Consider the following 27,795-nt stretch of genomic DNA (forward strand, 5'->3'; position numbering starts at 1 on the left):
GAATTATTCCTCGTGTCTTGCTTACAACACTCCTGCTAATACATCCCAGAATGATGTTCGCTTTTTTTGCAACAGTTTCACACTGTGATCCACTATGATCCTTAGATCCCTTTCCGCAGTACTCCTTCCTAGGCAGTCAGTTCCCATTTTCTATGTGTACAACTGATTGTTGCTTCCTAAGTGGAGTACTTTGCATTTGTCCTTATTGAATTTCATCTTATTTTCTTCAGACCATTTCTCCAGTTTGTCCAGATCATTTTGAATTTTAATCCTATCGTCCAAAGCATTGCAACCCCTCCCAGCTTGGTATCATCCGCAAACTTTACACGTGTGCACTCTATGCCATTACCTAAAACATTGATGAAGATATTGACCAGTACCAGATCCAGAACTGATCCCTACGGGACCCCACTTGATATGCCCTTCCGGCATGACTGTGAACCACTGATAACTACTCTCTGGGAACGGTTTTCCAACCAGTTTTGCACCCACCTTATAGTAGCTCCATCTAGGTTACATTTCCCTAGTTTGTTTATGAGAAGGTCATGCAAGACAGTATCAAAAGCCTTACTAAAGTCAAGATAGACCACATCTACTGCTCCCCCCATCCACAAGGCGTGTTACCCTGTCAAAGAAAGCTATTAGGTTGGTTTGACATGATTTGTTCTTAACAAACCCATGCTGACTGTTACTTGTCACCTTATTATCTTCTAGGTGTTTGCAAATTGCTTGCTTGCTTATTTGCTCCGTTATCTTTCCAGGTACTGAAGTTAAGCTGACTGGTCTATTCCCCAGGTTGTCCTTATCCCCCTTTTTCTAGATGGGCACTATCTTTTCCATTCCCTTTTCCATTCTTCTAGAATCTCTCCCGTCTTCCATGACTTCTCAAAGATAATCGCTAATGTCTCAGATATCTCCTCAGTCAGCTCCTTGAGTATTCTAGGATGTATTTCATCAGGCCCTGGCAACTTGAAGACACATCACTTGTCTAAGTAGTTTTTAACTTGTTCTTTCCCTATTGTAGTCTCTGATCCTACTTCATTTTCACTGGCGTTCACTATGTTAGACGTCCAATCACTACTAAACTTTTTGGTGAAAACTGAAACAAAGAAGTCATTTAGCACTTCTGCCATTTCCACATTTTCTGCTCTTGTGCCCTTAATAATATCTCTTTGAAAAACTGCCAACGCTCTTGAACTGTTTTTCCCTTCAGACTTGCTTCCCATGGCATCTCACCTACCAACTCCCTGACTTTGCGAAAGTCTGCCTTCTTGAAATCCATTATCTTTACAGGGCTGTTTTCCCTCCTACCATTTGTTAGAATCAAGAACTCTCCCATTTCATGATCACTCTCACGCAAGCGGCCTTCCACTTTCAGATTCTCAGCCAGTTCTTCTCTTTTGTCAAAATCAAATCTAGAACAGCCTCTCCCCTTCTCCACCTTCAGAAATAAAAAATTGTCTCCAATACATTCCAAGAATTCGCTGGATAATCTGTGCCCTGCTGTGTTATTTTCCCAACAGATGTCTGGGTAGTTGAAGTCCCCCATCACCATCAAGTCCTGTGCTTTGGATGATTGTGTTAGTTTCAAAAAGCCTCATCCACCTCTTCTTCCTGGGTAGGTGGTCTGTAGTAGACCCCTACCATGACATCACTCTTATTTTTTACCCTTTTTATCCTTACGCAGAGACTTTCAACAAGTCTCTCTTCTATTGCCATCTCAACCTCAGTCCAGATATCTACATCTTTGATATATAAGGCAACATCTCCTCCCAATAACAAGGCAGTGGGTAAAGGTTCTGGGAGAACCTACAATAACACACAGGTAGGGACATGATATGGGAGGGCACTAGGGTTGCCAGGCATCTGGTTTTCGACCGGAATGCCTGGTTGAAAAGGGACCCTGGTGGCTCTGGTTGGTACGGCCGACTGGGCCGTTAAAAGTCCAGTTGATGGCGCAGCGGGAGCTAGGGGCTAAGGCAGGCTCTCTGCCTTCCCTAGCTCCATGCGGCTCCCGGAAGCGGCCACCAGGTCCTTGCAGCCCCTAGACGCATGGGCAGCCAGGGAGGGCTCCACTTATTGCCCCCACCCCGAGGTCCAGCTCCACAGCTCCCATTGGCCAGGAAACCTTCCATCTGCGAGTCCCTTCCCCATCTGCCAAACTGGGGTGAAGCTCATTGGGAAACCGGAGTGGGTCAGATGGAGAGAGGGCGCTTCCCCATGCTGGCCACGGGTGGTGCCCTTATGCCCCACACAGCACAGCTGGAGAGAGGCCCCAGTTTGTTCAAGCCCGGAGGTTCTGGGGGTTGGGTCCAGAGCCAGCCTGCCCCTGCTAGTCTCTGACTCCACAGGAAATGGGGCAGCATGTGCCATGCAGCAGCCTGGACTCTGTTTGCTTCAGGATCTTGCCTGGATGGGGCACAGGGGTCACCCACAACTCTCACGGGGAGAGGGGGGGGCTCCTGTGTTCCAGCAGCAAGATAGCCAGTGGGTGAAGCCAGTTTCCTTAGCCTTTCCAAGCCCCCCACCCCCAGCCAAGGCAGAGTCTGAACGAGTCCCTGAGCCCTTAACACCAACCAGGGTGTGATCTGCCCCCCGGGGGGCCTGTCTGGGGCACACGCTGCCCTGCAGACTCTGTCTGTGGTTTGCTTTGCTCTGGAGCCCCACTAGCAGGCCCTGGCAGCCTTGTGTGGCGGGATCTGGCTTCATCCTAGATCACCCAGGCAGCACCCCCTTGTTGACGCCCTTGCTCTCTCTCTCCCACGGAAAGGGCCTCATTAACCCCGTGGGCGGTGCCAGGAGCGCCCGGACGGCCCCTCTGCAGTGCATATCCATGGCGGAGGGACACTCCAAGCCTGTTCTCTGCGTGGACGCCACCGACGAGCTGCTCTTCTCTGGATCCAAAGGTGCACACCTCAGGGGTGAGCTGGCTGCTGAGCGCTGGGTGTGATCGCTAGGGAGTGAGCCTGTTACCCAGGGGAGGGGCTGAGCCACCCCGAACTGCAAGGACAGGACACGAGCCTCCTGCTCGGACGGCACCAGCCTGCCTGAGAGCCCCCTAAGCCACAACAGGCCAGTGCAGTTCTGGATCCCCCCAGTAGAGGGCAGCAATGCTGCATGAGTCATTAGTGACATCCATGAAGTGAGTTGCTGGGGCCTCTGCCCAGCCCCTAATGGCCAGGTGCCCACCTCGCACCTGGCACTAATAAACCCTCGTTCCAGGGGAGGTGCCGGGGTTCTTCTGCTGAGGACGGGAAGGTCCCGCATCATCGTGTGCTCCCGCCTCCTCCCGCAGATCGGAGCTGCAAAATGTGGAACCTGGTGACGGGCCAGGAAATCGCCTCGCTGAAGGGCTACCCCAACAACGGGGTGTCCGTCAACTAGTGCAGCCACTCGGGGCTGGTGTTCACCGTCTCCACCTCCTACATCAAGGTGTGGGACATCCGGGACTCGGCCAAGTGCGTCCGCACCCTCACGTAGGTACCTGGCGCGCTGAGGCTGCTCTGGGGGCCTGGCCGAGCTCGACACGCTGCCCTGCCAGCGTCCCGCACCCAGGGCAGCATAGCAAAGGCCAGGCGGGCTGCAGGGCTGAGCCTAGGAACGGTGCAATGCTGGTCGCTCTAGCCCGGCCTGGCTCGCGGAGGCTCTGTGGCTTGGTGCTCTGCTCTCAAGGCAGTTGCTCCTTTAGTCTGTTTCAGGGGGCCCCGTGCACCCTACTGCCTACGATTGCTTTGATCAGGGATGGGTAATGACCCATCTGCAGCTGCCAGCACCGTTTCCAGACCCCAGCGAATTAGCCCCTCTCTCTGGTGCCCAGCCACCGACTGAGACGTCTCCTTGCCTGCAGTCCTTCCCCAGACCTAAAATCAGACTGGCGGGAACGGGCCTGGGCTGCCTGTCACCATCAACTCCAGGCAAGGGGAGGGGTTTGTGTTGCTCCGCCCCTGGGCGTGGGTCTGGCTGGCTGCTCAGCAAGGCACCTCCCTTGGGGCCGCCCCCCGAGAGCTGCTGCCTGGGTCACCCTTGCTGTGCCGTTGCTCCTGGTTTGAGGGGACGTGGGGCTGAGGGGGGGTCTCATCCTGGCACCACTGGCACTGCATGGGGCCAGGAAGTGGCATTGCTTTGCCCTCTAGATGGCTGGGGACAGACGCTCTCCACCCTTCTAATCAGTCCACAATGGACCAGATCTTCCATTGCACACTGTGTAAATCCCCCCCAACCCGCATTTCACCTGCCCCCCGCTCCCCGAGGGTCTCTGTCCTGAGGCTCACCTCTTGCTGTCTCTTTGGCTTAGCTCTTCGGGTCAGGTGAACTCCGGGGATGCCTGTGCCGGGACCACGACCCGCACCATCGCCAGCGTGCAGGGCGAGCACCAGATCAACCAGATCGCGCTCAACCCCGCCGGCAACATGCTCTACGCCGCGGCCGGGAACTCCGTCCGCATCTGGGAGCTCAACAGGTCAGGGCAGCACCGGGGCTCGGGCAGCTCTTGTGGGGCGGGAGCCGGGTGCTGCCCAGGCAGAGGGAGCCGCCGTGCTGGGCGGGGCTGGGGCCCGCTCCCTCCCACTGGAAGCTGTTATTTTGGTGGATTTGGCCTAGGACCATTGGCCTCAGTGCCAAGGCTCTTCGCACTACAGCAGCTGCTGGGACACATCCCCGGGGTAGATGATCAGGCCCAAGGCTGGGTGAAAGCAGGACCCATTGCTGCAGCCCGTGGGGTGACTGGCTGGTGCGCTGAGCTGCTCTGACACTGCTCCTGACCCCAGATGTCTGCCCCTAACCCGAGGCCGGGATCGCGGCCCATCGTGCCCAGGGACATGGTATCCCCAGGGTGCTCTGTGCTCAGTGCCCCAGAGACGGAGGTCCCAATTCGAGGGGGTGGTGGAGAGGGGCCTGGGGCTGGAAAGGTCCCTGCTGGGAGCCTTGGAGACAGGGCCAGCAAAGGGCCTCCAGGAACGAACATCTCCTGCTGAGTGCGCCCCAGACCCTGATGGCCCCGGCTCCTGCTTATAGGTTACTGTCTATCGGGAAGCTGACCAGCCACATCGAGCCCGAGATGTGTCTGACTGTGAACCAGACCACGAGCAACCACGACCTGGTCGTCACCGGCTCCAAGGATCACTATGTCAAGGTACCCTGGGACCCTCCGTCCCTCCTGCTCACGGGCAGCATAAAAGGCCTTTGAGCCCCGGGCCCGCTGGTCGCACCAGCCCTCCCCAGCCCCGTGCATAGCCGCTCTCCTGTAGGTGCCAGATACAGGGGCTCGCTGCCCACCAAAGGCCTGGCGAGGAGGGGACGCGCCGGGTGGGGTTGTCCAGAGCACCCAGCGTCGGCCTAACTCCGCTCCCACGGTGGGCGGGAGGGAGCCGTTCTGTTGACCTCAGCGGGAGCAGAAGGAGGCCAGCACTGAGCACATCTGCAAATCCCACCAGGCTCTGAGAAATGCCATGAGCCTCCCAGGACGCGTGGCCTGTAGCCTTAGTGCTGGGCCGCTCGCCAGCCCTGGAGACCGGAATTCCAGGTGCCTGGCCCAGGCCGCGCCCCCCACCAACGTGCCTCCTGCAAAGGTGCAACCCGCCTCCTCCTCCCCTCTGTGGCCTCTGCTGGACCTGCTGTCCGGGAGGCTATTTTGTCTTTGCAATGTGGCCTCCTGCCCGCCGGGCGCAGCTCAGCACCAAACCATTGGAGGAGGTGGAGATTTCCAGTCCCAGCTGAGACGGGCGAGGTTTGAACCAGCGACCTGTATCTCAGCACTGAGCCATCATGTCCTCACGTGGCCTCCCCCGCAGGATCCCGGCGTGGTGTAAGCAGGCAGAACCCCACCACTGCCAATCCATCCCTGTCTCATCTGCAGGGAGCAAATACTTGATAATGGGCTCTTCAGTCTAACAGACAAATGTCTAACACGATCCAATGGTTGGCAGTTCAAGTTAGACAAATCTGCAGAGCTCTCCAGGCCAATCACTAACCCCGCCTAGTAACACAACCCCAGTGTGTATTTTACTCACCTTTGTCTTCTCCACAAACAGGGCTTTGCTGATAAAAGCATCGAGGTTTCTCTCTGGGCTCCTGGCGCTGACGGCTCTTCTGAGGGTGCTGACACAACCCAAAAACTTCAGTTTCTTGGCCTTGTCCTATGTCCCGCAGAGATTAGACACAAACGGGAAGGTTAGTGTGGAAAGGAGCTGCCAGTGGGAGAGATGTCAGAAAGCTGCCCAGGCTTTGATATGCCGAATGCCAGAAGACGATTCATCTGGCAACAGGAGTGACTATCTGGGGAGGGCAGGGCAGCTGTGTGTGAAAGCGGACCAGAGAGGGAGCACATCTCACGGGGTAGGTGTCCAAAGACGAACTGCAACATGGGGGTTATCAGACAGGCAGTCTTACTGGGGGCTTGACAGAGTGGGAGGAACATCTGGGTGTGACACCCTGACACCCCAATATTTGCCACTGCCATGTCATCAGGGCCAGCTCCAGGCACCAGCGTTCCAAGCAGGTGCTTGGGGTGGCAGTCAGAAAGGGGCGGCAGAGTTTCCGCGGTGGCGGCAATGCGGCGGCAGCTTCTCCGTTCCACCGGCCGTGGGGGCAATTCGGTGGAGACGGGTTTTTCCACTACTTGGGGCGGCAAAAACGGTAGAGCCGGCCCTGCACGTAATTAGGATATGTTTTGTACAAAGTATGTCTTGTAAGGTATCATTCTAAAAGTCTTTATCTGCTAGACATTAACGTCTCATTGGCTTGTATGTGCTATCGTTGTATGTGAAGTTATGAAGTTCAGCTTTGTATGTGTTACTGAAACATTGTGCATCGAGGGTAGCCGTATTAGTCTGTATCCACAAAAACTGCAAGGAGTCCAGTGGCATCTCAAAGACTAACAGATTTATTTGGGCATCAGCTTTCGTGGGTAAAAACCCCACTTCTTCAGATGCATGTTGTGAGGTTCAAAACAGCCTTTTCAGGTACAACTGCCAAAAACAATGGCTGATTGAGGAAATGCACAGGCACCAGGGTCACCCCAGGAGCTGTGTGCAATAGAAACCTCTCAGAGATAACACCGCACAAAGAAAAGGAGGACTTGTGGCACCTTAGAGACGAACCCATTGATTTAAGCATAAGCTTTCGTGAGCTGCAGCTCACTTCATCGCACGCACGCAGCTGTAGCTCCCGAAAGCTTATGCTCAAATCAATGGGTTCCTCTCTGAGGTGCCCTTCTTGCGAATACAGGCTGACGCGGCTGCTCCTCTGAAACACCCCACAGTGGGAACTGTTGGACCCAGGCCACAGCCAAAGACTTTCCCAGCCAGCGGGAAGAGGCGATAAAAGGGGAACAATGACCTCACGCTCCCTACAACCAGACACCCGGAAACACCCGAGGGACGAAGCTTGAGCTAGGAGAAGTGCGCCCGTGTAAATCCAGGGGGGGGCGAAGCCCAGGCAGCTTGTGCCTTGGGCATCTGCCCGGGGATTTACGGCGCAGGGGGAGAACTGGCGAAGCTGGGCCTGCCCAGCCAGTGGGCAACGCTCAGGTTGCCTGCTGGGTGCATTGACTCAGGCCACGTGCTGGGCCCCGGGCTCGCGCAGCGCGCGGCAAACCGCCTGCGCGAGCCCCCCGACAGGGGGCAGCCCCGCCCTGGGCCGGGGCGCGAGGCCACGCCTCCTCCGCCGGGCGACGTCACCACGTTCGCTCCTGCCCCCGCCGCTTCCTAGTCACGTGCCCCTCCCCGGATCCGGAAGTGCGCGCTGCTGGCCCCAGCTGGCTTCCCCGCCGTTGGTGCGGGAGGGGGGGCAGGGGCGATGGCAGCCGCCGCCGCCGCTCTGCCGCGGGGGCTCCGGGCCGCCCCCGCCGGCCTCGGGGCGCGGGGGAGGCCGGAGCCGGTGGAAGGATCCGAGTCGCTCTTCGTGGTGCTGGGGGCCGGCTTCACGGCGCTGAGCCACCCGCCGCTCTACGTCAAGCTGCTGATCCAGGTGCGGCGCGGCCCGCGGGGGGCCGAGAGGGGGGGACGCGCCGGGGGGAGGGGGACGCCCCGGGGAGGAGACTGGGGGGGAGCCCCGGGGGGAGGGGGACGCCCGGGGGGGAGCCCCGGGGGGAGGGGGGAGACTGGGGGGGGAGCCCCGGGGGGGGGGGAGACTGGGGGGGGAGCCCCGGGGGGGAGGGGGGAGACTGGGGGGGGGAGCCCCGGGGGGGAGTTAGGCATGGTGATGGGGTCTTGGGGGCTGAGGGGTTTCCAGACTCTGGCGCCGGGGCTGGTGGTAGATGCGGGTGACCGGGGGTGGGGGTGGGCTTCAGACGTGAGTGACCTTGGGCTGGGAGACGTGGCTGCTTTGCGGGGGGTGCAGGGGATCCAGGGCATTGTAGGAGACCTTTGTGCACAGGGGTGGGCCTGGGGCATTTTGTGGGAGCGCTGGGGGGGGTGGGTGGAGGATTCAGGGGCATGGAGACGGACTTGTCTGTCAGGGGGATGTTTAGGGGCTTGGGCTACCGAAGGAGAGCCCGGCACTTTGGGGACTACGTGACTGTGTGAGATCGGGGTGTAGGGCTGTTCTGGGCTGTGTGTGAAGAGTGAGAGTTGATAGTGCTTTGCGCTGGGGCTGTGTAGGGAGTCTTGGAGAACTGGAAGGTATGGGGGGATAGTCTTAGAGTTCAGAGTGACTCCAGAATTTGGTACAAATATGAGAAGGCTGGAGCATGCAAAAGTTTCAGAGCCTGTTGCATGGTCGGGTTTCTACATGTATGACTGGGATGCTGGTATGTCTGGGAGGGACCATGGCACATGTTTGAGCTACTGAAGGGTGAAAGCATTGTGATGTGCTATGTGGAAGGGGTAATAGAAGAGTTGTGTTGGGCGCTCTGTGAAACATAAGGAAAAGAGTGGGCCTTTCCCATTGGGTTGGGCTGGGTATGGGTGGAGTCTAATGCCTGGGCTATATCTCAGAAATATGGCTTACTCAAGAATGTTTGAAACAGTAATACTGGTGTCTTGGCTTGCCAGGGTGCCTACATTAATGGGGTTCTTTGAGAAAAGGAGATGGGTTTCTTTAAGCATTGGGGTACCCTTGGGGAAGGAGTTTGTCTTTAGAGAGGGGGAGTAGTATCTTTACACTCAGTTTGGAATAGATTGGAGACATGGAGGAATACAGCTCTGCTATAACACATGATACAGATGATCACGTTCTTGTGATCCAGTGGCTTTGGGGAGTCCTTGTAAGAAGCGGATAGTAGCTGACCGGTGTTTCTTTTGAAGGTCGGGCATGAGCCTCTACCTCCAGCCATTGGGAGAAACGTGCTGGGGAGAAAAGTATTGTACCTACCTGGCTTTTTCACATACGGTGAGTATATCTTAGTAATAGCTTGAGACCATATTCTGGAGGGGAAGGTGTGAGAACTGTCCACGTAGGACCTATTTAAATCAGCTAAAGTGCCCACGTTCTCAGTCCCAGTTACAATACAGGAGTGTCCTGATACAGCTCTGTCTTGTCTCTGATGTATACCCCAGGATTCTGCCTCTCATACTTTGGCAACACTCATACACAGTTTCTTTTCCTTGTTAATGATACTGTTGAGTTCAACTGCAAGCAGAGATTGCTGCCTCAACATTGTAGTCAAAGCTTTTGGCTAGATCTATGTAACAGTTGTTGGGAAGAGCTAAATCTTAAGCACACCATTGCAGTTTACTAAACTGGCAGATGTTTGTAATTTTACTAATGAGCTGGGGTTGAGATTATTATGGAGGTGACTTTACATGAAGGTCTACTCTACACATTTAACCACGTCACCTAACACTGCTATTCCCTGGCCCACTTACCACACTGTTCTGTTTTGTAGTGTAGATGGGGAATGTAAATGTGGCTTATTGTTGAGCTAAAACTTAGCGATGAAGGATTTAGCCTGGTTTAAGGGACAGTTAAGCTCCTCTCTACACTACAAAATATGGATGTGTTGGAACTTGATCCTCTGACATGCTTATTTGTCGTGTAGATGGGCCCTTAAAGGGGCAGAAGTTTGCAAAAAAGGAGTAAAGAAGCAAGGGCGGGGAAGATATTTGCAAGAAAAATACATTTTAATTTCTCTCTAGAAGTGTATCTGCGTGCGAGAGATGTGGGAGTCATACACTCATGAATCCTGCTCCTAGTGCTGACCGTGAATTTCTCTGGCCTTGGGTGCATTGCTTTGCCTCCTTTTTTAAAATGGTCATAATACTTGAGGGGCAAGGAGTGACAAGTGTCTGTGTAAAGCTCTTTTAAAATGAGAAGGCAGAAATGGATAGGATCCTGAAATCTGGCTTGAAATATCCGATGAGGGAAGGAATTCAAAATGCAGTAGCAATCAGTCAGTGAATTGCAGACCTGTTCTTGTGGCTCTGGGGATGTTAGGCATTGGGAGTTCTACAGTGTCTCCCCTTGTCAGATGGTCTATTTTCATAATATGTTTGCAGTGATGGGGGTCTTGTGATTTAAGGAATCCATGCAATGTTCCATTAAGGAACAAACAGCCTTGTAGAAAGCAAAGAGTGGGTGGGCAGGAACAATCTGTTTTAGTGCTCAGCAGATATTGGGTCAGATTCACCTCCGCTGTAATTCCACTGAAATCAGTTTTGTTACACCAGGGATAAATTTGATGCACTTGTTTTTCTTCTCTTCCTAGCATTCAGCTGTTCTGTGTAATGACTGAAGTTTTATATAGCACCTTATTCAAAGATCTCAAAGAACTGAATAAATTATCATTCCTGAAATCTATTTTAGGTACTTATTTGGCCCCCATTATCTGAGTGCCTCACAAGTTTGAATGTATTTATCCTCAACACTCTTGTGAGAGGGAAGTACTATTATCCTCATTTTACAGCTGGGAAACTGAGGCACAGACTAAATGACGTGCCCACAGTTACATAGGAAGTCTGGCAGAGCAGGGAATTGAACCTGGGTCTCCTCTCTTCCATGCTAGCACCCTAGCTATCCATCCTCTCAAACTAAGCCCTCTGGGCTGGAAGGAGGAAGAAACCATATGCAGCAGACAAGGGATTCTTCACTCCCTGTCCTAATCCAATTAAAATGCCTTAACTCTTTTAGTTAGGCAGAACATAATCAAGAGGTTTATTAGTCCAAGACATCAGAAGTCATGCTCCATCTCTAGCCAAAGGGGGTGGGGGGGAATGCTAAAGTTTCTTTGGCAACTAGAAGCAGCCCAGAGCTCTTTCACATCCCATCTGAAGCTTCTGTGGGTGATAAATCACTTGAGATACTATACTAAGTCATTTCAGGCAGATGCTTTAACATGCTTGAGTGCTTGTGCTGTTCAGATTGGAAGTTGGAGACTCTGCAAACTGTTGTGTTCCATTCCCTGCTACTGGGATGATTTGTGAAATGACACCAGTGTCCTGTTTTCTTACCTAGCTAGACACATTGTGGAAGTGGATGGGAAAATGGGCCTCTTCCGCGGCCTTGCTCCTCGAATCATCTCTAGCACTTTATCCACCGTCACCCGGGGGACTGTGAAGAAGGTAAAAGGGCACATTTGTTTTTTCATAAGGGACCTAGTGGATCTAACACTACATGATTTCACAGTGTTGTTGGAACAGAATTAAGTAGCATGTACAGGTGGTTATGGCCATGTCTGTATGTGGAGCATTAAACTCCCCTCTTTGTGCGTGTGCTCTGCTGAGAACCAGTAAGTTCTAGTCAGCTCTAAAAATTGCTCGGAAGCAAGATGGAAACAGCTTCAGCCTCCAGTGAATTCTCTCTGGATGCGCCCATCATTAAATTGGTGATTCTCCAGCTGTTTGTGTGCATGATTTTGTGAGAAGAAGGTCTTATGTACTGCTTCTGCTCCCTCTTCTTTCCATCCTCCTGATTATACCCTCCAGTGTTCTCTGTCCCTGTGGCTTTATGGACCACTGCAAATAGTCCATAAACCCATACATGCTGGTGATTCTCCTGGACCATATTTTGAGAACAGCTTATTAAGTGATGAGCAAGTTGCTTTTAAAAAGTCTGCATGCTCAAATTTTAGTTAGTGGGAGCTTGTCTGCAGTGAAGGATCAGTGATATATGATCCTTAAAGTTCCTTATCGGGCCTGTTAGTCTTATCATTAGGCGACGTTCTTCAAAATTTGACTGAGACGTTGTTGGTTTCACTGTCAGCCCTGAGCACAGACCAGTCATTGTTCACGTCTGTTCAGTTGCTGTGAATTTCATTTATTTTTTCTCCTCCCACCCCAGGTCTTTCCTGTGGAGGACATGGAGCATGTTTCCAACAAGGATGATGTGAAGACTTCTCTCCGAAAAGTGGTGAAAGAGGTTAGGAGCATTTTCTCCTCATTAAACCTTTATCAAATGCAGGTTCTGAGGGCAATCTCAGTGTATGAATATTGCATGTTAATGAATAATCTAGAGAGCTCACAGTGGAGACAAATACCCTAGAGGCTGAAAGCACTGGGGCAAAGCATACACATAGCTGGTATGGGTGAAATTGCTCGGAAAAATACGTTGTGAGTGCCAAGGTATTGACACTAAACAGGAGTGCACCCTAGGACCTGGCTGATAAATATTTCATACAGATATTGTTGAGCAGCTTAATGTCGATTAAGTCCTGTGAGTCTTTTAAACTTGTTACGTTTAATAAGAGGAAAGGGAAAAGATGTGGGTGCCCATTTTTCACTCCATATCCAGGTCCTTCAGCATTCAGAAAACCAAGGAGTGAAACAGATGCAAAAGTAGATCACGAATGACAGAGCCCTAGACACAGCCTAGGAGATGACCAGGCTTTGAATGTTTTGGGGCAGTGTACTTACACCCTTGTGATAGGGACATGGTACTTCTGTGATGTTTATGTTCTTTATAAGCCTCTTTTGGGGTCACTCCCCAGGCTTCAGAACATACTGCATAATTCAGCAATATTAAAATTGGCATAGGAGTCGTGTGTGAGAAACAAATCCAGTTAATTTAGCCTTCTGAAAACATTTTCTCGTGGCGGTAGCTGATCTCTTGTAGCTAGGTGATGATTGTAGAGTCAGTTGCAGTGAATAGGCCTGTTCCTTGTAACACGGTTAGCGTCTTTGCAGCTTTTAATGTGGTATGGTTTTTTCCAGACCTCTCACGAGATGCTGATGCAGTGTATATCCCGGGTTATCTCACATCCCCTGCACGGTGAGTCCTGTTCCTCTGACCTGTTGCCTGATCTTGATTTAAAAGCTTAACCCCCTTGCCTGCCCTGAGATATGCTGGATATCCAGTTCTAGTCACTGAATTCATTGTGCTTGTTTCTGTTTTAAAAAAAAAAAATTATTCATAGATTCGTAGGACTGGAATGGACCTCGAGAGATCTTCTAGTCCAATCTCCTGCTCTCATGGCAGGACTAGGTAGTATCTAGACCGTCCCTGACAGGTGTTTGTCTAACCTGCTCTTAAAAATCTCCAGTGATGGAGATTCCACAACCTCCCTAGGCAATTTATTCCAGTGCTTAACCACCCTGGCAGGAAGTTTTTCCTAATGTCCAGCCTAAACCTCCCTTGCTGCAACTTAAGCCCATTGTGATTCCTAGCATCTGAATCCATTAGAAGAGCATGAGTTACAAACTGACACTAGAAAAGGATAATACTCAGCATCCTAGTGATGGGATATTCAAAGCTTGGAGATGAGGCTGTCTCTTACAGCTCACTTGGTAGCTTATACTCGGAGTTTTACAAATATAAAAGTATAATTTAGGCAGGCCAAAAAAGAATTTGAAGAACGACTAGCAAAAGACACAAAATTTACTTTTAAGTACATCAAAAGCAGGAAGTCTGCCAAACAATGAGGTTGGGGGGGAATGGCACTTGGATGATAAGGTGCTAAATGAGCACTCAAGGAAGACAAGGCCGATGCAGAGAAGCTAAGGCAATTCTTTGCATCGGTCTTCGCTGAAGAGAATGTGCAGGAGATTCCCACACTTGAGCCATTCTTTGTAGATGACAGATTTGAGGAACTGTCCCAGATGGAGGTGTCAATAGATGAGGTTTTGGAATAAATTAAACAGTAATTAATAGTCACCAGGACCAGATGGTTTTGACCCAAGAGTTCTGAAGGAACTCAGATATGAAATTGCAGAACTACTAATTGTGGTATGTAACCCATTGCTTAAATCAGCCTCTGTACCAGATGACTAGAGGATAGCCAGTGTAATGCCAATTTTTTAAAAAGGCAATTACAGGCCAGTAACCGTAATTTCAGGATTAGGCAAATTGGTTGAAACTATAGTAAAAAAAATAATTATCAGACGCATAAATGAATGAGATTTTTTGGGGAAGAGTCAACCTGGTTTTTGTAGAGGGAAATCATGCCTCACCAATCTATTAGAGTCCTTTGAGTGGGGTCAACAAACATGTGGACAAGGGTGATCCAGTTCTTATGAGTTCTCCTGCTATTGGACAATGACCTGGAATCCATCACTGCTATTAGGGGGTGGCTGGGGAGGAGTAGTTGTTCAGTATTCTCAGGATGATGATGGGACACTGTGGCTGATGGTGTTTTGGGGGACTGTGATTTGATTTCCATGTCATTTCCACCTCCCAGACCAGATGCCTATCCATTTAAAAAGTCATTGAGCTTAATTTGGTTCCTTGTAAACTCCTTTGTTTCTTTCCTTACAGTAATCTCGATGCGCTGCATGGTCCAGTTTGTAGGTCGGGAAGTCAAATACAGGTAAACAGCTCTGGCATATGTGTTGGATGTTTAAAGCACAGGACTTGGAGTCAGGAGTCTTAGGGTCTGTTCCTCCTTCACTCAGAATGGAGGAGCTGAAATAATAATGCACGAGGTCGTACTTTGATTGTACAGCCAGGAATGTAACTGAAATCTGTGCTTTGTCTGGGGGATGACTGGCCTTGTGGCCGGCAGTGTCATGCAGGGAGCAGAGAAGGCTGGGTTCTGTTCTGTTTGCTGCTTCTATTAAGTCAAGTATTCTGTCTCTGGCTTTCGCCAACTGTTGTAATACGTCTACCTGATTAGGCAGGTCTGTTCATAGGTGCACTCCAGTTACTCTGGATTTTTCCTTGGATCACTGTCCTGACTAGACATTGAAAACAGCAAGGAGGTGAATTGGGCTGAAGGGTGCTGCTCCTGCTGCTTGTCTGGGGACACTTTTCCACGAGCCTGTCGCAACAGGGCCATAGTAGAGCATTGGCTCCGTTGTGATGATTGTATCTCTGCATGAACCATCTAGGATGGTCCAGTGGTCAGGGCAGTAGCCTAGGAGTTGGGAGTCCCTGGTTCAATTCTTGGCTTCACAACAGGCTTTTGTTGTGACCTTGGGCAAATAGCTTAGTCTCTCTGTACCTCAGTTCCCCAATTTGTCAGTGGGATAATAGCACTGACACCCCTCAGAGTGGTGTGTAAGGGTAAATATGTTAAAGATTCTGACGCTTTAAGTTCTACTGCTGAAAAGTGCTATATAAGAGCCTGGTGATGGTGGTGCATTTTCATCCCAAAAATGTAATAGGCTCCGAGTACTGGTCGCTACATCTGTGTTTAAATAGTGATTTCTAGCATGCTTTCCCCCAAAAGGGAAGAGTGGTTCCCCTCCTGAGAATCGTGCTAGACGGATCATGCTAAAGACGTACCATAGCACAGTGAAACCCATGTTGTAAGAGAGGGGAAAATGTCTTCAGCAGACTAGAGCCCTCCGAGCCACGGTGTTTCCGATGAAGTGAGCTGTAGCTCACGAAAGCTTATGCTCAAATAAATTGATTAGTCTCTAAGTACTCCTTTTCTTTTTGCGAATACAGACTAACACGGCTGCTACTCTGAAATCTGACAGCTGTAATTAGCACAGTTCTGATCCCAGTGTGGCCAGAGCTCTGGACTGAACGTGAACCAGAGGACAGTTGCAGAATTGATGGCTTTCTTTCTTACACATACACACCCTGACCCAAGTATCCCAGGAAGGTGGGGGTGGTCCCAGCTGTGCTTGCAATAGAATTATTCCCAGGGAATGGGGGTGGTTCTTTCTGGTGCTGGAAGAGATCAGTGGCATTTGCAAGGCTGCTATTGCCCAGAGATCGTGAGCAGGGTTATGCACTCCGGTTAGCTATAACTGTTTTTTCCTCTCTCAACAGTGGCGTGTTTAGCTCCATTGGCAGGATTTTTAAAGAAGAAGGGATCTTGGGATTCTTTGTGTACGTGAGTCTTTGTTTAATTTTGTATTTTCTTCCTTAATCGCAAAGCGTTAGGGAAAGCAGTCAAACATCAAAAAACCTGTCTCAAGTCCCCTCTTATCTGAAACCTCCTTTTCCCAAGTGACTTCCCTGTCACTGGAGGCATGAGGATTGAGTCTTTCCTTTGTGTGAACACCAGTTTGGCCTGTAGGTTTAGGGGTGTGTGCATGCGATTCTGACAATTTATTCAATCAAAATTTCAGTGTGCAAGGGAAACCCTCTTGTATACATAATTTCTTTGATGTTGGGCCTCAGTGATGTAAAGGGACACTTAAAGCACTTGCTTGTACAGCAGATACTAGTGATAGATCAAGTGCAAAAATGGAAGAGGTGCACTATTGAAATAAAATAGTTTAACCATGGGAAGAGGCACATTTCAAATGCCTGACGCACTCTGGATTGGAATTAGCAAGTGCTTCATACTGTGAGTAGGTTTGACTTCGCTATAGCAGTGAAGAATTCTGAAGACAATGCTGTCTAAATCAAACAGCGGTAAAGCTCAAAGGCGCTTCTGACCCTGTTATGAAGCAGGATGAATTGACAATGTAACTAAAGAGGAAGTCTGGCAGATAATTAAGGGTTTAAGCCAAAATTTCACATTCCTCCCCTTTTGATGTCTTATAAAACAGAGCCACCTGCTGCTGTTATTAGCAACAGTTGGGTAAGTCATTTTTTTTTTTTATTACATCAATAATAGTGAAATAGTCTCTGAAACTGCAGGGAGAGGATTTTGCTCAGGAGGCTTTTGGTGTGGGAATTGTCTGCCCTGGGAAAGTTAGCCAGCACATTGTGGTTAAGATGTACTATCTGATCTTAAATGATCACAGATTGTTATGACTGTGTTTCTCAACCAATCGTTAAATGCTGGTAATAGTCTGAATTCACAAGTGAAAATAGTCTGATGCTGGGAAAGGCCTACTTTGTTGGAGGTTGGGTCAGGAAAGCACTGAAGTACATGATGATCTTCTGGAAGACAATGAGCCTTTAATCATGTGCTTAAGTCCCGTTGAAGCATGCACTTAAATGCTATCCTGAATTGAGATGCTTTCCTGAATCAAGGATTTGGTCCCAGCTGTGTATTGTGTGGCATCCAGGTTTCAGTTTAAACACAGCTTTTGCCTTGTCACATAGCCACACATCTCCTCTAGGAACTTTCCCGTGCTTCTGCCTGTCTTGTTGCATTCTTGCTCAACAACTCAGCATCCTGGTGTGTGTGAACGTCCCCCTTGCTGTTTTTATGCCTCTTTCCCTGCTCATGAATTGCAGTCCACGGTCCTCTTGCCTTTGGCGGCTACCGTAGAGCAAAATAAGGAGCTCATCAGTTCTGCTTGCCATTGGGATGATTCTTGATGTCACATGGTGATGCAGCATTGCAGTGTCTTATGTTGCAGGAGGTGGTAAGAGGAAGGGGAAGAAATGTTTGAAAGGCGCTCCAGTCACTTAGCAGGGCCATAGCCATCCATGCCAAAGAGTGTGTGTCCCTGCGCAGCAGTACCTCCCTGATGCTCTCTGTGACCACGATGGGGAAGCTGTGTCAAAGAACAAACAAAAATATGGGGTTATGGCAGCTGTTTCCTGCAAATGTTGAACTACTCCATTAAATGTTCTGCACTTGAGAAGATTTAAAGATGGTTCAGAAGAGTTTGTGCAAAATCTGTGTTCTCTGCTGCCCCCTGGTGAGGGGAAGGGCTCCTGTAGCAAAGTCTCTTACACCTACTCCCCTTGGAAGGGAGGGACAGATGTTTTTGGTAAAGGCAACTGTGACTAGAGGACACCCCGCTGCTTCTCTCTTTGTCCTGCTGCTTGGCTTAATTGCAAAGGCTGGAAGTCCCAGAAATTCTTCATCTATACACCAGTTCCTCCCACTGCTCCCTCTTCAGATTATCTGGCTGGTGGATCCGAACCACATTGAGCCAAAGGGGGTGGTGGTATTGGGGACCCCAAGCCCAGAAGAGAGCTGTGCTTCCCCTTAGCCTCTGCTAACATTCTCTTTTTATTAGAACCTGTACAGTGAGATGCAGGCACTAGGAAATGCTGTATGAAGAAGCTGTCCGTGCTCCCTTCCCCATATAAAATAAACTCTCTTGGTAACCCAGTTAAACTTAATAGCTCACAGGAAGTCTGTCAATGCAAATCCACTAGCACTAAATTCATCAAACTCAACTGGCTATGGGTTGCATTCGATGGTTCCATGGAGGCAGAATTCCATGTCTTCCTTGTTCTGCTTCTCTTATGTCATAGCACCCTGCCTGCCAGTGTAACAGGGTGATCATTTGGTCTCTCTTCTCTGAAATGAAATGGTCTCTTATGCTGTTAAGGGAAAAGTTCTGAGCAAAGCCGATCTTTCTCAGATTCTGTTTGGAAAGCTATACCTGATTCTCTCTTAGGGCAGTAGGAGTTCTGATGCTACTAAATATGTTTTTGGATTTTGATACATCATGCAAACTTTTCTTTTCCATCTCTGATTGAGTAAGGATAGTATAAAGCATTATGGTTCTTGTCATAAACGTAACCCTAGAGATCCAGCTCCGTACAAAGAAAATGGGGGAAAGGTCTATTTACAAAAGCAGAGACCCAGTAAACATTACTTCCAGATGAGTAACAATGTCTAGAATCTTCCCTCCTTCATTAGCATTAAGCACAGCTGCATTGTATTTGCAACTATTCAGGGCACTGCCTTCCAAATTTTTCTTGTGAATTACTGTAGAGAGAAAATATTTTTTACACTAGATGAGTATTGTAAAACTATAAATTGAAACCAAACTATCTGAAAAATTAGAACCTTCACTTTCTCTATCATATCTCTTGCACATGTGAATTACTTCGCTATATGGCTAACCCTCTGTTATATATCCCTGCATGTATCGTTTCTCTGGCAAAATTAACTGCAGAATTCAAAGCTGCTCAGCCATTCATAGCACAGGATTCATTTAAAAAATATAAAAGCAACCCATGAATATAAACAAGATGGACCAAACCATGTTGTTCTGTTTAAGTTTGTCTTGCTTCAACAAATGGAACAGGAAATCTGTGGTTTTTTTTGTTTGTTTGTTTTTTTTTCCTTTCCAAAAAAGGCAGTCTGTTTGGGGTGGGTGGGTAGAAGGGGAATGAACTTCTGTGAATGAAATGGTCAGAGGAGGCTCTGTCAAGCTCTGGAAGCCCCCACGTTTCAGTTACCATAAATGTTCTAACTTTGGGAGGAATATTCTGAATATCTACTTTGGTTACTGAGATACCATCCAAAGCCTTTGTCACTGAGAAATTAAAATACATGAGCAATAGCTGTGTGTAGGACCTAGGCTAAAGCAATGGGCTTGTGCTCTGTTTCTGCAGACGAAGCATAAATTAAGTGGCTGTGGTGGCGGAGGCTCTAATGTAGTTGAGGCTGGTGCACAAATAAGGAAATTAATTTCCCAAAAGCCTCCTTAATTTTGAAGTGCCATTAAAAATGGGGGTAGTGGAGTTCTGCTATTAGGGTACCATGAGCACTGGCCTGCTCAGTAAAATGAAAGGCAAAGGTAAAACCAATGAGTCTACCTGCATCCTGATTCTTCACCATTGCCTTAAGTGTAATGCTTCCAGCTGCAAGGTCCAGGCAGGACTAGCTAGCCATGCCCCAGACTGTGTAGGGAATGTTCCATTAGAGGGCTCCAAAGCAGCAGAACTTATGTGCGCCCCTCTCCCCCCCATAACTGAGCAAAGCTGGCTGTGCCCAGATGATGGGCAGTTTCAAAAGAGCCTTTAATGAACCTCTGCTGCTAAAGAGGGCTGCAAACTGCTCATCTTAAAATGATGCTAGTGGCAGGAAAGTAGTTCCCCAAATGGTAAAAGGGATAGAGAATTCTGAAGACGAAATAAAACAGGAGGACTTGTGGCACCTGAGAGACTAACAAATTTATTTGAGCATAAGCTTTCGTGGGCTATGGCCCACTTCATCGGATGCATAGAATGGAACATATAGTAAGAGAGAGAGATAGATATATACATACAGAGAACGTGAAAAGGTGGAGTAAGAGGCTAATTAAGATGAGCTATTATCAGCAGGAGAAAAAAACTTTTGTAGTAATAGTTTTTCACACATTCTAAGAGGGCCTTCTGCAAAGGTTGAGGAAACGCAGGCAGAAACAAACTTACCGAAAGGAAATTATCAAGCAAAGAATCTTGCAGAGACCTCAAAATAGAGATTAACCAATGAGATGGCGCTTAAGGAAGAACAAGTGGGGATGGGCTGATCATGGGATTTGAAGCCTTTTACTTATAGATCACTTGTTCAGATCCACCTTAGGTTGGTAGTGCCCAAAAGGCGTCATGCAGCAACTATTCAGTGGGCTGAGGTGACTTGGTAGATCTTAGTCCGGTTCATAGCTGTGGAAGGGGCCTACAATTCTAACTTCTGTTAGATCATTTCAGTCTGTCTCCCTGCAGTTGGAATCCCTTCCTAGTGTGAAGGTGTCAAGGGCTTTGTCTTCACTGCCAAAAGTGTTTGTTTACCATGGGGTGACTAACGTGTGTTAGACTGCTGTAAACAAAACAAAACCTCTTCTGCAATACAGAGAGCCCATGTTTCAGAACCAACCACCGCAAGTGGTACTGATGAGCCCCCTTGTTGTCGCTCTCAGCAGGGAGACCAAGGACCAAATATGGATGAAGAATGAATTCTCCACCCCTTGTAGAGATGTCCTTGACTGGTCAGGGTTGAGGCCCATTTGTGTGCGTTAGTGGGGGAAAGGCAGGAGAAAGCTTTCATTGCCACTACCTGAGCTGTATCTGCTCTGTGAATAAGCAGGATTTCTGTTTTCAGGGCTGTCAGTTTGGCATTTTTAATCAGCAATAAGTGACTGAAATATACAATCAAGAACAAACCCAGTTTCCCAAGCACTTCTGCAGTGTTCTCTCCCATCCCAGTTGTGGGATTCTGAAGGTAGCCCAGGAGACTTTCTCTGCCTTATGTTCATGTTCTTATTCTTTCAGTGGTTTAGTCCCTCACATCCTGGGAGACGTGGTCTTCTTGTGGTGCTGTAACATCCTGGCTCATTTCATCAACACCTATGCAGTGGATGACAATGTAAGTGGTGATTCTGTTGAACTGGAGTAGCAGGGGGTTTTGACGCCCTAGCTCCAGCATCAGGTGGTTTGTAATCAGACCTTAAAATAGAGGGGTTAATGGAAAGTAGGGTGCATAGAAATCAGTGAACTTTGGATCAGGCCCTAAAAGAGGGATGAAGATGTTATGTTCAAATCAGGGTCCAGTTTAGGTTGAGATTTGGAGGGGTAGGGATCAGGCTCAAGGATGAATTGGGGCTGGAGTTTGGGTTCAGACTCTGCAGTTCCAAATCTTCAGCCTAAAATGGTGTGAACATCACAAGCCCTTTTTCATTTTGGTCTAAACCCATTGGGCTGTGTTAGATCTATTGACTTAAATGCTCAACCTCCGCTCTTACCCCTCCCTCCCAAAAATATCCTAATGGAAACAGACTTACAAGTGGTTTTGATAGTTTCTTAGACTATGTTATAGCTGTGCAAAGCAGCCAGGTTTTGGGATATGAGACAGGTGGGAAAGTGTGATGAAACAGCCTATTATTAGAAACTGAATACATAGAAAGTAGAACCGGTTGGTTGAACTGTTCATATCCCCCCCCCCCCGCCCCCGCCATGTACTCTTTACATTGCTGATGTGGCATATAGAATCTTTCTCCCCTAGTTTACTGGATCAAACATAAGCCAGGTTGTGAGTAACCAAAAGTTACTGCCATGTAACCAGTGACTGGTGGCCTGTATAAAATTAGGAAAGAGGCAGCTTATGTCTTAGTAAAAAGATGTCTTCACACAAGCTACTGCCATGATTGGCACAAAGGGTGCCCTTGTCCATCTGTTAACTCCACACTCCTTTCTTGGGTGTTCCATGTATATGTCATATCATGGCTACCTCTGGTTTTCTGCCATTTACTTTACTTTCTCTTGTTCAATACGCTGAAACCTCATTGTGCTAAACTTTTGTGTGAGGTGGATTTAAGTTAAGGACAAAATGAGATGCTATCATCGGCTGCCTTTTCCATGACCCCACTGGTTTCTTCCTTTCCTCTCCATTGCAGTTCAGCCAGGCATCTGTGATCCGGAGCTACACAAAGTTTGTGATGGGGGTATGTAGACAGTCGGCACACTGCTTCTCATCCTCCGCCGCCCTGCATTCTCTGGTGTGAGAGCTCATGCATAGACATTTACAGGCGTGTGTGTGTGCACACTATGTGTGGGTGCTGCTGTGCATGTGGGTAATTCTGTGTGCCTCCTTTCCTGTTCGTAGGTAAACTGATGTAAGCTCATGTCTTGTCTCCATGTACTGTGGGGCTGAGTATCAGAAACGCATAGGTCCCATTGACTTGCAGTTGGAGTTGTGGGTGCTCATCATTTCTGTAAATTGGTTCCAGTGCGTCTCTTTCCCAAACCATTCCGAATCAGAATGGGTGTGCTTTAGACCTAAAGATCAGAGTAACTTCACTACCGCCCAAAATGTTTTAGCAATGGCTCATATTTTTAATGTATTGGGTAACAGGGAGACACTACCCCTCTTCTTTGACTTACTCAATGTGACATGCAGCACCACTAAGCTTTCCTCCTCTTGAATATCACGGTCAGACCAATAATGTGGCAGCTCCGTGGGTGGAAGGAGCACAGAAGATGGGTCTTTGAGAAAAGTCAGTTCCCAGCCTGACTAAATGCTAGCAGGGATATGCTACAAAACTATCTTTAGCCAATAGCCTTTGTCACAGCAGAGGTTAGAAGTTGCCTGATGGTTGGTTTGTTAATTCTTTTTTCAGTGTGCTAGGCACTTCCAACTTGTCCTGTTGTTGCATGAAGCCTTCCTGCTCGACCTTATTGTTTCCTGCTGCTTTTAGAGTTGAGTAGTGCAGAAGGGAGCCGCTCAGTTTGGTGATTCTTGGTTTCAGATTGCTGTGAGCATGCTGACGTATCCCTTCCTTCTAGTGGGAGATCTCATGGCCGTGAACAACTGCGGGTATGTCTATGATTCTCAGGCCTAATGTTTTGTTCTCCATTCTGAGACCTTTTTTCTGTTGACAGAGGTCGACAGTAGTTTTCCATAAAAGTCTTAACATTTTCATATGGAACCATAAATTATACAGTCCCTTACAGGGTAAGGTGCATTCTCTGTCCCAAAGACTCTTTGATCAGAAGGCATGGACAAGACATGGGGCAATAGTTAAGGAAGGATGCAGAGCTTATCAGTGATCCGATAGGAATGAGAATAGAGAGGGTACTAGGGAGATAGGGGCAGGAGGGCTAGACGATCAAGAGGAGAATCAAAGCAGGGAGGATGGGGGTCGGGGAGAAATGAGAACAAGCGGAGCTGTTTTCTTCAGCTCAGCCAGCCTTGCAACCCCCAAATACACACACACTCTTCACGTTGATTTCTCAGATGTGGAAGATTGTGAACAGAGGGAAACCTAAAGGGGAATGGGAGCTGAACCTTTGCTATAGCATTTTCTGAGTGACAGCTGGTTCCTTAGTGGGCAGATGGAGCTGGGGATGCAGATTTATAGTGCCACGTTTTTAGTGTGTCCCTGTAACTCCCAGTATTTGCACACTTCAGTTGTAATTGACTTGCGCAGTAGGTCATGGTGTGAATTATTTATCAGTAACTTGGCCTTTAGCCTGATGCTGACACTTACTTACACCTAGTCCTGCGTGGTGTCTGCTCCCCCTCCCTGCACAGTGCTGCTTGTGTCCATTCTCCTCTTTGACCCTCTCTCTTTACCATGCAGGTTACGTGCCGGCCTCCCTCCGTACTCTCCTGTGTTTACATCCTGGGTTCAGTGTTGGAGACATCTCAGCGCTCAGGTGAGGGCTGCAGTGGGCAGTTTTAGTTAGTTGACGTCGTAGCTAACAGCAGGATTTCCCTGGCAGTGTGGGATTGGCCGTGTTCATACTTAGGCAGTAAAGGTCTCCTGGCCCGCCTAGCAAAAGCCCGACACTAGGTGCCGGCAGCCTGTCTTGTCTAATCTGCTTGGTAGCCTGTTGTTCAAAACTTTCCATCACTGTCATTCTGTCTCTCTAAGGTACTTCTATGGCTCTCATTACTCCCTCACAAACTAATGTATTTATCTTCACAGTACCCGGGTGAGACAGGGCAATGCTACTATCCCTGTCGCACAGATGGGAAAACAAGGCACAGACAGACTTGCCCAAGATCTCACAGGAAGTGGAGCAGGGACTCAAACCTAGGTCTCTTCAGTCCTAGGCTATTGCCCTCTAACCACTGGATTATCCTTCCTCTTCCTCATTCCGACCCTTTATCACCTCAAGGAGGAGGCCACTTGTGCAGGGCAGTTTTGGAAACTCTTGTGTTATGTTCCCATCTGATCTTGCAAGCTATGCTGGAGTTTGGCTAACTCAGTCTGGATGGGAGACTTCCATGGAACGTGCATTGTTGAAAATAAAAATTCCATGACACTTCTTGGAATGGTAGGGGAGCATCCTGCCAGATTCCAATTTATCTTGTGTTCAGCCTAAACAAGCTCCTCATTCCTGGTGTATAGCAAATTGAGGGGGGTGTGTGTGTGTGTGTGTGTGATCGTGATCCCTTTGCTTCAATAGATATAGATATATATCCTTTACCTAGCTCCTGAGGCTTTGAGATCCTCAGTTGAAAAGTCCTATGGAAGGGCAAATTATTAAGCACAAAGGAATGAAAACTTGCAGGCTTGGAATCCTGAGGTTTAAGGAGTTCAGTGATCAGGCCAGAAGATGAGCAGGGGTCACTGGATGATCTAAATCAGGACTGCAAGGGCTACATTGGTAACTTGCAAGAAGCGTGAGATTTGTGCCCCGTTTGCATATCTACAGAATGTAGCAATTGCATGGTACACACCCATGTTTGTTTCTGCTTCTCTTGCCCGTTGGACAGAAGTTGCTTGAGCTCTCTAGCAATTAAAAAGATGAAGTTCATCAGAATCCTCACCCTTCAGTCACATGGAGGCACTGAGATACTCCAGTGGTGGGTGCTAGGAGTCATTCCCTGCTGTACAGAGGCTTCTCAGCAGCCAGTCAGGCAGCTCTGCTGAGGAGTCTCCACCTACCTCCCCTAACCCCTCTGCTCTTCTCTCTCCTAGGGGCAGTTGTTCCGAGGTTCCAGCCTGCTTTTCCGCAGAGTGTCTGCAGCAGCAAGGTTCCCCATTGACTAATTCTGCTTTCACTTTATTAACTCATTACCTCGGCTGGGAGAAAGGGACAAACACCGACTCTTTGTAAGGAACCCTTAAAGCCTCTTTTGATATTTTTTCTTGTACATCTGAAGACTAAGGTGCAGGACCAAGCCACCTCCTGTCCAGAGAGGCCAGAGATGAATCAGCCTGTGGAGAGCTGGCTTCTGAACTGCAGCTGCGTTAAATTCCCTTTTTGGTGGTTGGCTTGACCATGACGTACCAGTGAGAGCAGCAGGGTGTTGGCTCTCTGGCTCAGCTCGCAGTTCTTGAGTCAGAAGGGACAGTCTGTTTGTTTAAAAGTGGATAATACCCAGGTGTTTAAACAGCCCAGCCCAGAGACACTATCGGGGATCCAGGTGCAGAGATGACAAGCTGCTTTAGGTAGCACATACTTGAGAGATGTTAACTGGAAAGTAGCATCGTCTGAATTTGCCCTGCTGACCGGATCACACTAAACCCTGGCCCTCCCTTTTTGTGCCGCATAGCGATACAATAAGTGAGCCTAAGCTTCTTAGCACTCTCGTCTCCAGCCTCCGCTTTAGTGAACATCCTCTTTGTCAGTTATCGGTCTACTGAAGCACCTTATGTCTTGACGTGAATGTGAGTCGTCAGAGCCAGAAAGGGTTAAACGGAGCAGAGACCAGGCTGGGATGAGGATGTGTTAAATCCCATTCCTGGTAAAGTACCACCGCCAGATAACCAGTAATATATTCTTCACTCTGGGGGACATTTAATCAGCCACACACCTGCCAAGCAGCTCCATCCTGGCTTTGAATACCCCAGGCCTCCCACATTCAAGCTCTTGAAGGGTATATGAACACCAAGGAGCAAGGTGCTTTCCAAGGGGGTGTTATGGGAAATAACCTTATTAAATTAAAAGGAAAATGAGACAAGAACAATGAAGTCACAGTGAGATTAATAAGACTAGAAGTGTCAGGGGAAGTGTTGGGGCTCGAACTAGAATGAGCAGAGCACTTTGGGGAGGAATATGCAGCTACTGCATGGTTAGGGGCATGAGAAGAAAGGCCTGACACTAATTGTGAATCAGCTGCAACAGGGATTTAAGAATATAATCTATGGGACTCCCTGCTGCTGGATATTAGACAACTAAACTTGACAAGCAAGTGTGCACAAAAAGAATATTCAGTGGCTGCTGTGTGAGATAGGATATGGGATTAGATGGACCACTAGTCTGAGCTGGCATATGTCCATTCCTGTACTGGCCGTAGCAAGTCACCGTGGTGACTCAAAGCCCACCAGGACCAAACTCACACAACAGCACCAGTTGCTGCCTCTGGCAGATCGAAGCACTGATACTTGATACAGCTAGACCAGAAAAGTGCCATCTTACTTCTGAGGTGCCAATCAACTGCATTTTTTAATATTCGTCCAATTTGCTAATAGGTAAGGTTGCTATAAAATTAATTGGCTCAACTTTAAATGTGAATGTTAAGTCTGTTAGCTGCTGACTAGAGTAGTGTAACAAACCTAAAGCAGGAAGAGTGGAGAGAATATCAGACAGTGAATTCCATCAGGTCTCTGTGCACTTCAGAGACACTAAGGTGCATGTGTTGGCATTTCGGGGCCTTGTGTAGCAGAGCTCACCTGGTCGCGGAGTGAGATTTATCTACAGTGTTTTACCTGCATTCTGTGCTGTTACTAAGGACAGGCAGCTTCCCTCCATTTAAATCCCCATCTTGCTTGTACTGCAAAGCAGTCCTTTACATCTATTCCAAACACGAGTGGTTTCATCTTCCTTCGCGAGCAAATGCATTAGTGATTGTCACAACGTTCCTAATGCACAATGAAGTGAGAGACGGCTGCCCTGTGGTGCTTTCCTACATAGTCTGCCCCCAGGGTGGCCAGAGAAAGCTCCATCTGGAGTGACTATGGTTCCTGAAATATGCAGGGATTCATTTGGTGACTAGGACAACCAGCATCTTCCATACCTAGGGCCTCGGGGTCCTGATCTGTCATCACTGGGGTGCTTCACTGGGACAGATGGGCTTGTTTCACACTTCCAAGGCCTGACCGCAGGGTATGTTTTGAGTGAGATGTGTAACTGAAAGGTTTTGCAGCCTTTGGAATTGTAGCTACTTCAGGCAAGAACCTCCCTTCCCACCAGTGTTATGGGATCAGGCCTAGCCTCCCTTTACCCCTCCCCCCTCCTCATCCCCTTGATATGGTTTGTTAAAGAGGAACAAGAAATGCATGGCCGTATTCTATAACTGTGAGATTAGTTCCAGAGGATTTCACTGTAGTCTAAAATAAAACTAAGAACAACCTCTCTTGGGCTTTCGGAGTTTCATCATTGTCTTTAATGTGGTGCACTCATTTATTATTAAACCCCAGCTCTGTCAGCTTTCCAGTCATCTGAAGGTTCCTTATTTAA

General features: G+C 48.6%; 2 protein-coding genes across 4 annotated transcripts; both read left to right on the forward strand.

Annotated features, from left to right (window-relative positions):
* Nucleotides 1-3,338: 3,338 nt before the first annotated feature.
* Nucleotides 3,339-6,846, forward strand: LOC140901431 (kinesin-like protein KIF21B). Its single transcript, XM_073320272.1, has 4 exons — nucleotides 3,339-3,476; nucleotides 4,295-4,459; nucleotides 5,014-5,131; nucleotides 6,030-6,846. The coding sequence occupies exons 2-4, from the start codon at nucleotides 4,410-4,412 to the stop codon at nucleotides 6,171-6,173; spliced, it is 312 nt and encodes a 103-aa protein (XP_073176373.1). The 5' UTR covers nucleotides 3,339-3,476; nucleotides 4,295-4,409; the 3' UTR covers nucleotides 6,174-6,846.
* Nucleotides 6,847-7,724: 878 nt separating this feature from the next.
* Nucleotides 7,725-27,690, forward strand: MTCH1 (mitochondrial carrier 1). 3 transcript variants are annotated; one of them, XM_073320266.1, is made up of 12 exons: nucleotides 7,725-7,965; nucleotides 9,243-9,327; nucleotides 11,389-11,495; nucleotides 12,214-12,291; nucleotides 13,083-13,140; nucleotides 14,623-14,674; nucleotides 16,087-16,146; nucleotides 21,157-21,250; nucleotides 22,278-22,325; nucleotides 23,130-23,197; nucleotides 23,964-24,039; nucleotides 24,312-25,304. In XM_073320266.1, exons 1-12 carry the CDS (start codon nucleotides 7,795-7,797, stop codon nucleotides 24,588-24,590), a joined length of 1,176 nt encoding a protein of 391 aa, XP_073176367.1. In that variant the 5' UTR covers nucleotides 7,725-7,794; the 3' UTR covers nucleotides 24,591-25,304. The 3 variants fall into 3 exon arrangements, with proteins under 3 accessions (XP_073176367.1, XP_073176368.1, XP_073176369.1); XM_073320267.1 differs by lacking the exon at nucleotides 24,312-25,304 and adding an exon at nucleotides 25,311-27,690 and having other exon boundaries at nucleotides 7,731-7,965; XM_073320268.1 differs by lacking the exon at nucleotides 7,725-7,965 and having other exon boundaries at nucleotides 9,241-9,327; nucleotides 11,393-11,495.
* The last annotated feature ends 105 nt before the right edge of the window (nucleotides 27,691-27,795 follow it).

Source organism: Lepidochelys kempii, chromosome 21 (genome assembly GCF_965140265.1).
Source record: "Lepidochelys kempii isolate rLepKem1 chromosome 21, rLepKem1.hap2, whole genome shotgun sequence".
NCBI lineage: Eukaryota > Metazoa > Chordata > Testudines > Cheloniidae > Lepidochelys > Lepidochelys kempii.